At 34.4% G+C, this 14,000-nt stretch overlaps 1 protein-coding gene across 1 annotated transcript in view; it reads right to left on the reverse strand.

The window, feature by feature from the left end:
• LOC149531620 (Nuclear transport factor 2 (NTF2) family protein) overlaps positions 1-13,261 on the reverse strand; it is a 105,697-nt gene extending 92,436 nt beyond the window's left edge. Inside the window, exon 1 of the mRNA XM_089809462.1 lies at positions 13,026-13,261. Within this exon, the coding sequence (XP_089665588.1) occupies positions 13,026-13,134 (109 nt within the window). The 5' untranslated portion in view covers positions 13,135-13,261. The remainder of the gene's footprint in view (positions 1-13,025) is intronic.
• Positions 13,262-14,000: the final 739 nt, after the last annotated feature.

The raw sequence follows: 14,000 nt of genomic DNA on the forward strand, positions 1-14,000 counted from the left end.
ATGTTCAATAAAGTTACCATCAAGAACCGGTACCCATTGTCAAGGATAGATGATCTTTTTGATCAAATGAAGGGTGCGACAGTATTTCAAAAATTGACTTAAGGTCAGGATACCATCAACTTCGAATAAAGGAGGATATACATAAAATCGCATGCAGAACTAGGTATGGACATTAAGTTTACATTGTTGCCTTTCGGGTTAACCAATGCCCAGCAACTTTCATGAATTTAATGAATAGCATATTTCAGGATTGTTTGGACAAGTTTGTATTGGTCTTTATAGATGACATCTTAATATATTCTAAGAACGAAGAAGAACATCAGAGGCATTTAGAGATAGTTCTACAAAGATTAAGAGAACACAAACTATATGGGAAATTATCTAAGAATATCTAAGTATGCTTTGTACCAAAAGGAAATTCAGTATCTAGGGCACATTATATCAGCTCAGGGTATAGCGGTAGATCCGGCAAAGATAAAAGAAATTAAGGAATGGCCCATACCTAAGAATGTATCTGAAGTTAGAAGCTTTATGGGGTTAGTAGGGTTCTATAGAAAGTTTGTCAGAAAATTTTCAAGGATAGCCTATCTGATCACTTCGCTTCAAAGGAAGGGAAAGAAATTCATCTAGACAGAAAAGTGTCAATCAGCCTTAGAGTTTTTGAAAGAAAAATTGACTACAACACCTATTCTAAGGGTACCTGATCCACAAAAGCAGTTCGTAGTTATAAAAAATGCATCCGGAGAAGGATTCGGGGGTGTGTTAATGCAGGATGAACAGGTTATTGCTTATGAATCTAGGAAACTGAAAAACTATGAACAAAATTACGCACCCCATGATCTTGAATTAGCAGCAATTGTGCATGCCTTGCAAATGTGGAGACATTACTTAATCAGAAAACCTTTTGAGCTTAGATCTGATCATCATAGTTTGAAGTATATTTCACCCAACCAAATCTTAATGCTAGACAGAGGAGGTGGCTGGAATTCTTAGCAGATTATGAGTTCGACATAAGTTATATTAAAGGTAAGGAAAACAAGGTGGCAGATGCCCTAAGCTGGAGAAGACACATCTCGGCAATAACTACTGTAAACTTCAGGTTAAGGGACCAAATTTTACGACACTTGGAGTGTGATGAATTTTATACAAAAATCAGCTTAGCTCTTATCAGAGACCCGCAAGATCCTAAGTATTCAAAGTTTAGCTTAGAAGAGGACGGATTATTAAGATATCACCACAGAATCTATGTGCCCAATGACCCTGAACTTTGAAGACTGATTTTAGGTGAATTTCATTTAGCCCTATATTCAGGACATCCAGGAGTAACAAAAATGTTATCTGATATAAAACCTCTATATTTCTAGAAAGGGATGAAAATGGAGATAATCGAGATTGTCGCAGGATGTTTGGAATGCCGGAGAGTAAAAGCAAAACATCAGTACCCCGCAGGCCTATTACACCCAAATGAAGTACCCGAATGGAAATGGCAAGTAATATCCATGGATTTCGTACAAGGATTACCTATGACACGGAATCGACACAACGCTATTTTGGTCATGGTTGACAGATTGACAAAGGTTGCTCATTTATACCAGGGAATTTAACTTATGGAGTACCCGAGATTGCTTATAAGTTCTTGAAAGAGATTTTTAGGTTGCACAGAATTCTGGAGAAAATTATTTCAAATAGGGATGCTAGGATAACTTCCACGTTTTGGCAAACATTATCTACAACCTTGGGTACTAAATTAAATATTAGTTCAGCCTATCATCCTGAGACAGATGGTCAAACAAAATGGATAAATCAGGTATTAAAAGATCTTCTAAGAGTATACTATATGGACCAACAGTACAAATGGGAAATATACTTACCCTTGGTAGAATTTGCATATAATAACTCCTACCAATCCACCATTAGAATGGTTCCCTTTGAGGCCTTGTATGGTCGTAAATGTCGAACCCCAATAAGTTGGAATCAGTTGGAAGATAGAATCATTCTTGGGCCTGAAATGCTTCAAGAGATGGAGGAACAGGTAATCCAGATTTGTCAAAAGTTAAAGGAAGCAAACGACAAACAGAAAAGTTATGTTGATGCCAAAAGAACACGTAGAGAATTCTCAGTAGGGGATAAGGTATTACGAAGGATTAAACCTCAGAAAAGTACTATCAAGTTTGGCAAAAACGCTAAGCTAGCCCTAAGATATGTGGGACCCTTTGAAGTTTTGGAAGTTGTGAACCCAGTAGCTTACAGGATTGCTTTACCACCAGCCTTTGCCAGGATGCATGACGTCTTCCATGTGTCATATCGTAAAAAGTATATTACCCACCATGAACATATGATTGATTGGAAATTATTGCAGGTATGAGAACTAGGGGTGGTAGAGGTAAACCACTCAGAATACTTGAGGTACGTAAGCTACACTTACGAAATCAGGAAGTGACTCAGTGCAAGATTTAGTTGGACTAGTATGCTAAGGATAATGCCACCTAGGAGGATTATCATGACATTTTACAAAGATATCCCCATCTTTTCACTGAAACTAAGAATTGAACATTTCTTTTCTTCTTGTATAAACTATCTAAGTATTGCTTAAATTTTGTTGTTATGTTCATCAAGGACGATGAAAAATCTAAGGGGGTGGGTATGTTATATCCCAAATTTTGCCTTAATTTTTTATTTGATCATAACTGTTGGTTTAACGAATTATTCATGTTCATGTGAAACAAGTTAGTTAATTACATACTTTGTATCAACTATTAACAGATTATTATTTTCCATGTCATGTGAAACAAGTTAGTTAATTATATACATTGTATCAACTGTTAACAGATTGATACTTTTCCTAATCATGCAAAACGAGTTAGTTAATTATATATGTTGTACCAACTGATAACGAATTATTTCTTTCATGTTCATGCAAAATGAGTTAGTTAATATAGGCGTTGAGGAAAATAATCAAGCAACCTATAACTATCATTAGATGATTGACAATTATTTGATTGGAATTAACGATCAATATATTTTTGAATTAATGTCTTGGCGAGAATGTTTCTCTTGGGTGATTGCAAGAAGAAGACTGAAGAGAGGGGAAGCATTGCTAAACGGGATCATTGGAAGGGGATGGTCGATTGGTCCAATCATTAGGATCGATAGGTATGACCTAAGACTACCTTGGAAAGGATACGAAGACTTGACCACAGATTGCATTATAGGACCACATGAGCTATTAGGAAAAACAATAAAATAAAAACCTTAAATAATTTAAATTAAATATAAATATACCTTGGAAGATTTATTTTTGACAATTTCTTATTTAATCATTATCATAAACTCTTAAATACGAATATATATATAGATATATATATATATATAAAGATGAAGTGGCACCAATAAATTATAATTATATAATCTATTGATGTCATCTCATCGATATACATATATAAACATACATAAGGACTTATAATAATAATAAAATAAAGATTGAACCCTTCAACTTTTAATTATTTTTCCCTCCTTGTTTCTTCTTATCCAAAATTTGAATTTATGTAGGAATCAAAAGAAAAACTTCTTGATAATCGATGGTAGCCTAAAGGTCACAGCTAACCATTAAAAGTCCATTTTTGAGATCGTTTGGGAGCAACCTCCTCATTTTTGCGATATCCTCCTTTCTCCCAAGATATGCTACGTTATTAATCCTGAGAATCCCGTCCTCTTGATAATCCATTCTACACCTACAAAATCGATATCACTCTTCTGATTTCCTTTTAATCCATAGTAATAGAACCAAATCAAGGCCATACTCAATGGGAATCAAGAATATCAGTTAGCGGAGAGAGAAACCCAAGTTGGAATTCAAGTTATGCATTTCTTGTTTTTATTTTTCAGTCGGCATTTCACTAACATTCAATCTAATAACTATCAGTGCCCTATAGAAGTCAAAATTGTTATTAAGAAGCCTTGATGCTATAGATGTTACTGAGCCGATTATTGAATGGAGAATATAGTCAAAAACCGTTAACAAAGTAGTCCAATGTCATGTTTTTATTTACATTGATTAATCATAATCTAAAGTACGGAAGACTGAGATTTCGATTGAGTAGTAAATCAATATCTATTCTCATGTATATTCCATTTGTTACCTTTAATTCTTCTTCTTAATCTAAAACGATTTAATCTCCTCAGTTGGTTAAGACTGAAATACTAGAGCTAATCCACTATACCACCTACTGATATATGAAGTATTTATGGTTTTGTCAATTAACAATAATACCCAGAGTTCTCACCAGTGAATCAGTTTTATTTTGAACCAAGATAATTATGTATATTGGAAGGTATCCAAATGTTGCAAAGCTTAAACATGCTACCTTGCATGGAATTAAATTATATTGACACCGAGGAAGTTCACCTGGCAGAAAGGCCAATGATTGGTGGAGAGGTGTAAAATCTAACTTGCAAACAAAATCAAGATTGAAATCAGATAACTGAGAAACAAAATGCATATAATAGCTCATGAATGTCCTAATGATGAAACCTGTTGTCAACTCAAGAGGTGGAAATTGGGTTTACAAACCCAATTTGAAATACTTGGCAAAGAAATAGGCAGATGTGCCTATCATGAGATCTTTCTGTTTGTCCAGATGCTTCAATTATTTAGGAATAACTATGGAACACTCAAACCACCGGATTGCTCAGATGGCTAGACTTAAAAACATCCCGAGCCTGATTCTGAGGTAGGGAGGGCCGTTCTATTAAGTTAGGATGTGTGGGGATGAGTATGGTCCACGGTTGAGAGGTTAAGCCTATGTTAGTGCTCCTCTCACCAATGCCAAGGCTTAAACAACAAGACAAAGGGAATTCTCCATCATATCTGTTAGAAGTTGTAATCTTTCCTTGGTGTATTTATAAACCAAGGTTAGACTTCCTTTCTTTATTGTTATAATATATTAGGATATAAGCCAAGGTATCCTAATATATTTCTTTTTTGTCATTTTTCCACTACATCTTATTTTGTCCTCTAGTGGAATATGTGAGGACAAATATTTATTGTAATTTGTAATTTAGATTATTCCTCCTTAAGAGGAATCTCACACTTGGCCTCACACACTTATGAATGGTGGCATTCATAGACATGGGAGTTACATTCTAACTCCTCTCTCTCATCTCTATTTAAGAGATGACCCTCTTCTCTCATTTCACAATGAGGTTTCTTCCTCTTCTCAATTATTGTATGAGCAATTGCTCTCTTGCTCTCTCTCTCTTTCTTCTTAGGCTTTTCATGCCTCATTCATAATATCACAAGGGGTTTTCTTTGCTTTCCCCTTTCCAAATATCTTGTCTCATGGTGTTGGATCTTGAAGCTTTCTCTCTCCTATCTTATGGTAATATCCTTTCATGCATTAACTCTCTTAGATTCTTTCCTGGTCTTGCTTATTTACATATTTCTTTTTCCATTTCTAACAATATCTGTATGTTCTTTTGCACTTTTACCTTTGGAATCATGGAAGCATAAATAGATAGTGTAGAAAATATGCACAAATATATTAGATGTTTAAAATGGTAGTTGCTACTTTATTTTTCAGTTGAACATGTTAGATTGATTTAAATGATATCAAAGTAATCATTCATTTATTTCCTTTACATTCATTGAAGTTAAATGCAATTAGATTAGGTAGCAGTTACTTCTTTCCAGTTATAATTAGTTAATGGAAATCATTGTCATGTGAATGGGATTAGTTGATAGATAAATACTATTTTTAATTGGTTAGGAGAATTTGTATGTTACATCCATACCATTTGGTACTTGCAGATTATAAGTAATAGTGCAAGGTCAGATTTGGGCCTAAACAACAAGTGTTTAACTTCTTTTGGAGATGTGCATTTAGATTGCACCTTCGTAGAGTATTTAGATGAATATTGACAATGTGAAAATCATTCTTACATCTATAGAAGATAGCACCTCCTGTGCCTAGTTGATACGGCGAGGAGAGGATTGGTTATAGGCTCACCCCATCATCAACATTGTCCTTGTTATTTTCATGTATCCCTGCAAATGTAATAGCACTGCCTATTTTAAGGTATCTGTTTTCCAATGGCAGCAATCTCTTGAATCTATAAAGAGCATAAGCCAAGAAGAGACATGTCCCTTCATGGGACATGTCTATTCATTTATTAGGTAACTAATGTAATAATAAATTTTATTATATATATATATATATAGGATTTCCATGAATTATTATTATATTAATTTCTCACATAGTAATACTTTACACATAAGGCAAGAGCCTACAACACAATGGTAAATTGTGAGCCTCTTATCGAAGAGGTCTTGGGTTTGAATCTACTCACAAATTAATAAATGGTAATAATAATAATTAATAACAACACATAATAATTAATCTTGGCTTCAGCCTCTTACCAATCAAAAAAATTAATACTTTACACATATAAACTTATATCTCATAATATATATATATATATATATATATATATATGTAAAATAGGCTCATCTAACTGAAGCTACCAAACATTAACACTCCCTCTAGCTAGGGAGGATAAACGCATAGATATCACGCCATTGGTAATATTTAGAATGGCAAAATGTAAGGATATATTTGATCAGAAGATCTCCACCATTTTGATATCATGAGTATTGGCCTCCAGAATATCAACATATGATATTTACCAAATACTCTAAGTATTGGCCTACAGAATATCAACACGTGATATTCACCAAGTACTCAATAAGGTAATAGCCTGCAGAATATCAACACATGATACTCACCAAATACATATCATATATCTATACAAACAACTCATAGACCGTCAAGTGAATGACATCTAACACTTAGTGGTGATTCACAAGATCTAATTTATCATGATTTGTTTCAACACTTATATTAAATGTATATCACGATTTAAGTTATTGTAAGATCGTCACCTTCTAATAACTTCTGCAAATACAAGTGATAATCATTTGGAAGTCATCACTTCCTCATGATGTACATAGGGAGTAGGCTCATTAAAATCATATAGTCACACACATAGACTTTTGAACTCCCTCTGAATATCAATCATCTCAGCTCCTCATCTAATGTTTCCTATACTGAAGTGTTAGACTCCTTTTGAATTTGATATTAATCTCCCCTTTTCTTGCAAGAACATACTTGGAGGAAAAGATCAAGGCAAATAGCTCTTATAGAACACATTGAAATAAAAAAATAAGAGATAGACTAATATAATACTCAAGGATGATTAGGAATAATCAATTATTCATAATAATCATAATAGTGTAGTATTGCCTCTTCCCTCTGAACAATAAAATTATTTTAATGTTCATATGACATTCTTATTTATAACTAACCATATTCAATATTTATAATTATACTTGAGTTGTATTCCATTTTATATTCTCATTGGTAATATTAGAAAAGTCATAATATTACTAATAATTCAAATTATTAAATAACTATTAACACAATTCTAATTACCTTAGTGGTGGGTCCATTTTATGTGTCCTACAATCTTCTACATTATTAGTGGCTGATGTGGACAACATTTCATGAATGATGAAGTCAAAGTAAGTGCAATCTGTTCATAATCATCTTGGTAACTTTATGTAGGATATAGTTTATTCCCCCCCTCCATAAATCTGGTGGGGTCCGATGATTCCCTCCCTTACAATTGGTCAATACCTTTGTATGTGTGTGGAAAATTGGTTCATTTTCCAAGTCTTATTGACCGGTCTTAAGTCCACTATTGTATTTATGGTCGTACCATGTTGTGGGTAATTCAGTGATTGGTAAACCTTGCTTTTGTTATTCGCTGACCTGCCACTACGTATTACCTTTTGTCCATGCAAAATGTGTCCCATCGTTTCCATTGAATATAAAACTTGTTTATTTTCATTAAGGGTTTGAACCTTTCGATACTTCTAAACATCGCCCATTTTGAACTATAGAGTGAAGCACCTAATCTAGTGTCAACTACTTCTCCAGCACCCGAATCTTACTCTCATTCGAGCAGCACAAGCAACGTTTGTCAGTCACACCTATCCTAGTTGGAAGTGCTATATTTTCTGCATTGTTATCTCTGATCTGCCATGAGCCCAAGTGATGCAAAGATAAATTTAATAGGAGCAAAAACAAAAGGAACCAGCACCAGAAAGAGATAGATAATAATATTCTTCTTAATTAATTCATCAAAGGAACAGTATATGCACTTGCTCTCCTACAGATTTCTTCTCCCCGTAATTTCATATCCAAAAACTTGACTAAACCTAAACTTAAAAACTCTATTTATACTTGCTAGGATGGTCTACAAAACATTCTAGATTATTACAAAATAGGAAAACTGACCCTACGAGACCAAAACAGCTCACAGAAAGATCTAGATCCTTATTTCTTGCCAAAACGGCTTATAGACTGTTCTAGAACAATATAGAATAGGGTAAACCGACCCCACAAGGACCTATACAAATCCCAAGATAAACTCCTCCAATCGCCTCGCACAGAACTGACACTCGGTAGTGACTGATTGGCATATGTACATTCTTTATTTGGGTGCTTCTGCACCACCAAGTAGCAATCACACTGCAAGTAGATCAAACATTCAGATCCACATGCAACCAATTTCCCCTTCAAGGCCACGTACATTCCTTCATCTGGACACTTTTGTTGGTGAGTTATGTTGGTCAATATTCCCAATGTCCAAATAACTGCTACTACTCCCACTCTTTATCTATGGTGCCTTCCCATCATTGCTATTTGAAGCAACTATGATGTATGTTCTTTCTAATTCATTACCTAGTGCAAATAAAATCAACTTATTTTCCCTTGATTCAAACCTACTCTAGTACCATGTTAATTTTCATGGATCGCTGCAAATGTAATAGCACTGCCTATTTTATGGTATGTGTTTTCCAATGGCAGCAACCTCTTGAATTTATAAAGAGCATAAGCCAAGAAGAGACATGTCCCTTCATGGGACATGTCTATTCGTTTATTAAGTAATTAATATAATAATAAATTTAATTATAGTTATATATATATATATATATATCAAATAAGTATATGTGTGTGTGTGTGTGTATCAAAAATAGTTTTATCCGACTAAAATAGTTTATGTGGTCAGAAGTAGTTTGAAGAGGTTAAAGTCTAGTTGATATCCATTGAATGAACAGCATAGGTCCCTTTGTGATAACTATCATACCACTTCATAAAACTGAGTGAAAGTCAACAATAAGAAGGAACCTTGAGGCTGTCTCATTTGATCACACAATTTGTCTACATTGCTTACCACATGAGCATCCCTATTCAAGAGAGAGTTGGAGATTTGGTGTTTCATCTTGACATACTAAGTATTCAATTTTGTATGCTGTTGTGGAACAAAACTCACATCAACAGGTCACTCATTCAACTTATGTTGGATGCACTACTATTGGATGTTACTTTCTTTATGTGTTGGCAAATTACTCTATGGATATGAATTTATGAGTCTCTGTTTGATTATCAACTTTGTGTGAAGTAATATGCAAATCAATGATGATGTACAATTTCTTTAAAATTTAGGGGAACTTTGTGTTCATCCTATTTTCTTTAAAAATAGAGATTCTTGCCTTTGAAAACTTTCTGGTTAAAAGCTCCTCTCCCAATTTGCTTTATGGTTAAAAGCATATGTGGTTTGATTTCTATTGTTCTTAATCATAAGAAGGTAGTTGCCCCTTCCAAAATAAGCAGAGTATTAGTGTAGAAATCATCACACCCAACTAAACTATTGGTTTGGATTGCCACTTGTTAGGCACATTGTATTGAGCTAAGTGGTATAAATTTGTAAACTAACAACTACATATTAATGTGAGGTGAAATTTGATTAGAATATACTTACGAATAACTACCTAATGGAATTTCATAAAGTGATTAGAATACTATTTTTGGTGAAGAATTTATTTAAGTGATTACATCAGATAAAAAAGCTTGCAAGTAAGTGGGCTGATTTTACATCGAGTTTGTTGCTGGTTGCAGATTTTATGTGACGTGAGTTCTTATAGTGTATAGATCTGGGGTATTTTGTTTTGAGATGTTGTTGCTGGCTTTCTTGCACCCAATATTGTAATAGGTGAATACTTTCTAACTCTTTTTATGGAACGTCAATGATGCTGGGTTTTCTTTCCTGATTCTTTCCCAATGAAGACTTTGAATCAAGTTTTATAAATAAAATATATATAGTGGCCAGTCCACTTTTGCTTTTTTTTAAAAACTACCTAATGGAACGACTGCAGTATGTCTTTTTAACCATAATTAATATGCATAGTTAAATGGTCAAATATGATGTTTTATAGGATAGTCACATCTATTGTACTTGAAGATTTATAAAGTTTGTTTTATATTCAATACAAATATCAAATATATTCACTGACACACGGAACGCAATTCACCCCTATAGCACCACATTTCCAAGAAAAGGATATCTCGAAAACTTGAGGAGAGGGACAGGGATGGGGTCTTCCATCAAGGTTATAGCTGACATGGTGATATTTTCAGGCACCACCGTGATGGCCAAAGATGGTGGAGATGGCCAAGAGTCCCTGAGACATCTGGGTGACGCCCAAGTGTCCACTATGTTTCCTCGGGACTTCTGGAAGTCTCCTGTCCCTAGAAATCTCAAAAGTGTTTTTTTTTAAATTTCCTATGTATGTATGTACATTCATGTGTATGTAGGTATGTATGTTCGTGCATATGTAGATATGTATCTATATGTAAGTATGGATGTATGTAGGTACATTTGAGAGCCTATTATGGGTAATTTATGAGGGTTCGTAGTTGCTATTGCCTAATTATTGCTGACTACGTTGGCTACCCTGAATAAAAATCAGAACAGGGGTTTCTATGTTGGTGTTTCCATGTTTGCCATTCACATGGTGCTAATTTCATAATAATCCAACAATTCTCATCCAATTCCATTTTCATCCATGGTTAATTTCAATGCATAAGCTTTTCATATAATCAGTGGTGAATGATAGTATCGGTATCCATACAATATCAGTCATAATGAGCAGTCATATTTGACATATTCAACACATACAATTTATGTCTTAGTATTTAGTATTTGCTATTTTAGTAATTCGCCAAAGTTTCATTTGGAATGTAGATCATATCCATCTTTTCATTACTACTTTTTCTAGTACTATATGTATATTGGCACCACCCACCACCATCTCAGAACTTAGGCGCTTTGTCCCCTTGTCCCTTCATCCCCAGTGGGTGGTGGAACACTAAATATATATATCCTGCTTCTCCTGTATACATAAAACCAATTCTAAATAAAAAATTGAGAAACTTGAGGAAAACAAGGGAAATGGCACAACAAATGTAGTGGGCCACAAATACTTTGGATTAATCATGAATTTTGTGGGTGTAATGATACTATGAACTTTGATCCTATTCTTTATGATGTTTACCAGTTACCACAGGCCAGTTAGATCTCAAAAGTAATATATGTACACAGACATCGTACTCTCGTGAATACATAAACCCTAAGCAGGAATCAAAATCACATTGTCAGCGCAAATAGTTATCATAATCTGGTTACTTTGGTTTCAATTTTGCAATGCACATGAATGATAAGCCCTTATTCTAAATCATCGACTAAATAAGATAATCAAAAAGCTCCATCCAATATATTATCCACCAAATCCCATTTATAAGATTGAAATAAATAATTTCCCATACAGCTAAGACTATAGACCAGAAAGTCCTATAGATAAAATAAAAGTCAAAAGTCCTCAGCGGTATGCTAGAACCAAAAGCCCTGACTCCCTACTGTATATTTTCAAATCAATTGGACTGCATCAAAAAGGAGCAGAAGCTGGTTAAAGCTCTTATGAATATATGCCAAGAAAAAGTTTCATTAGCTTGCAGAGGAGTTTTCTTCAAAAAAGAGAGTGCAATAATTTGCATCCATACCAAGTGTTTGTACGGGAAGCTTTTTATAAGAATAGCCATTGGCTTGAGTTGATATCCCTGCTCACTAATGTCTAGCCAAGCCAAATGGGAGCATGAAGCATGTCAAATATTCTAAAAATGCGTCTTCTGCCTTCATCTTAATCATTTACTCAAAGTCTTAAACCTAAACTCAGGCTGACTAAAACCTAAAGCAGACCCTTAATTCTACCATTTATATGAACAATGGTGAAACTAACCGTATTAGTAGGTATCGAGGGGCACAGTCGATACTTGTGGCTGATAATGACAGCTCACTGTGCAAGAAGCTCCAAGGAAAAGGCATTAACTTAAACAAAAGGACCTGATGCAGCTGCTTTTTCATGGCAGTTCGCTATTTTGACTTTGTTTGATACTGGTAAAGAGGCCTATGGTAATGTGAATTTCAGCTACTTTTTGCTGGGCGAGGGCCCCGGTAAAATGCTAACTTGCTGTAAATAACTAACCTTAAATATACAAATGTTAAGAATCTCGGTATCGTGCTAAGCACAAATTCTCTGAGGAAGGATTATGCTAAAACTTAATCAGATAGGCCCCGAGAAAGAAATGCATTCATTGCTTTTATTTTGAGCGTGTGAAGGTTCAAATTGAAACTAGCAACAATTTGTTCAGAGCAAATATCAAAAGCCATAGGCCTTAGTGCAAAGGCAGTTTAATAATACAATTATTGAACAAATTTGTTCAAAAAAAGGAAAATGATCTGAAAAAGTCTTTTAACAATAACACATTGACTCATTCTTTCTGGGAAGGTAATATTATTTTAATGCCCAATTTTAAACACGGGGACTAATTCCATAGAATTGAAAATAAGAACCCCGTCAAATCAAGTCAAAGAATAATTCCTTAAAAGAAATTTATTTGTCGACTACGTGTATGCTAGCGAAGCCATGGGTGGGCCGATCATAATTTTCAAATGAACACTGTAAATGCCTGAATTTTACAAGCCTTCAAATAAAACTGAACTCAATTGAATTAAAGGAAGTCACGTGTTCGAAACCTAATTGAAATAGAATGAGATAAAGAGCTTACCACTTATTGTCTGTGCCATAACGTTGTTCTTGTTCAGTGAAACCGCTGTGACAAGCAATTGTCTGAACTTTGGCTTGGATGTTATAGAAGATAGTGAATTGAGTGGCATCGTTTACTACTTGTCTATATTCGGATACCAAAACCACGCCACGTCAGCGTCCGACGCGTGAATCCGTGAACAGCTCGAAACCTGCCACACGTCGTCAAGGTAATGGCGGCTTCAAGACCCGATATTTTATGCCCACACACACAGACAGATATGTATGTATATGTTTTTTTGTTTTGTTTTTGTTTTTTTAATATATTTTTGTAATTTATTTTATTTTTTATATTTTTGACAAGTGGTATTCTTTTATAATAAAAATATTATATAATTTAGCGAGTTAAGCGGTTGTACTATTGTTGTGTTCATCGAGATTCAGATGTGATCATGGATTTTTGTCTTTCCTTTTACTCAATGTGTTGGTAGATTAGAGCTTCAACTTTGTTGTTTATAAAGGGTCAAACACGTGTTAAAGGGTTCTTATAGAGACTCAAAATTAGAAACTTGACAAGAAGAGCATAAGTGGTGGAGAATTCTTTTTGGTGGAAGACTTATTTCGTGAACAAGCAAAAAGCAAAATTTTGTATTCCAATCAACAAAGGAAGCAAAGTATGTAAGTATGTAGATGTTGCAATTAATTGCACAGAGATAATGGATTAAGCAGATTTTGGGAGGGATACTAGAGAAGATAGATGAATCATTGTTTATCTACTGTGATAACACAAGTTCCATAAAGATTTCAATGAATCCATTGGTGCATTCTAATACCAAGCATGTAGTCAATTAAGTATCATTATCTTAGAGAACAAGTCCAAGCAAAGTAAGTAAAGTTGGATTATGTGCTAACTAAGGAACATGTAGCAGATATATTCACAAAGCCACTACCCAAGGATATGTTTGAGTTTCTAAGGGGAAGGTTATAGGTAATTCCC

This window comes from Cupressus sempervirens, chromosome 11, assembly GCF_028749045.1.
Source record: "Cupressus sempervirens isolate cs-2001-9-10 chromosome 11, ASM2874904v1, whole genome shotgun sequence".
In the NCBI taxonomy this organism is placed as follows: Eukaryota; Viridiplantae; Streptophyta; class Pinopsida; order Cupressales; family Cupressaceae; genus Cupressus; species Cupressus sempervirens.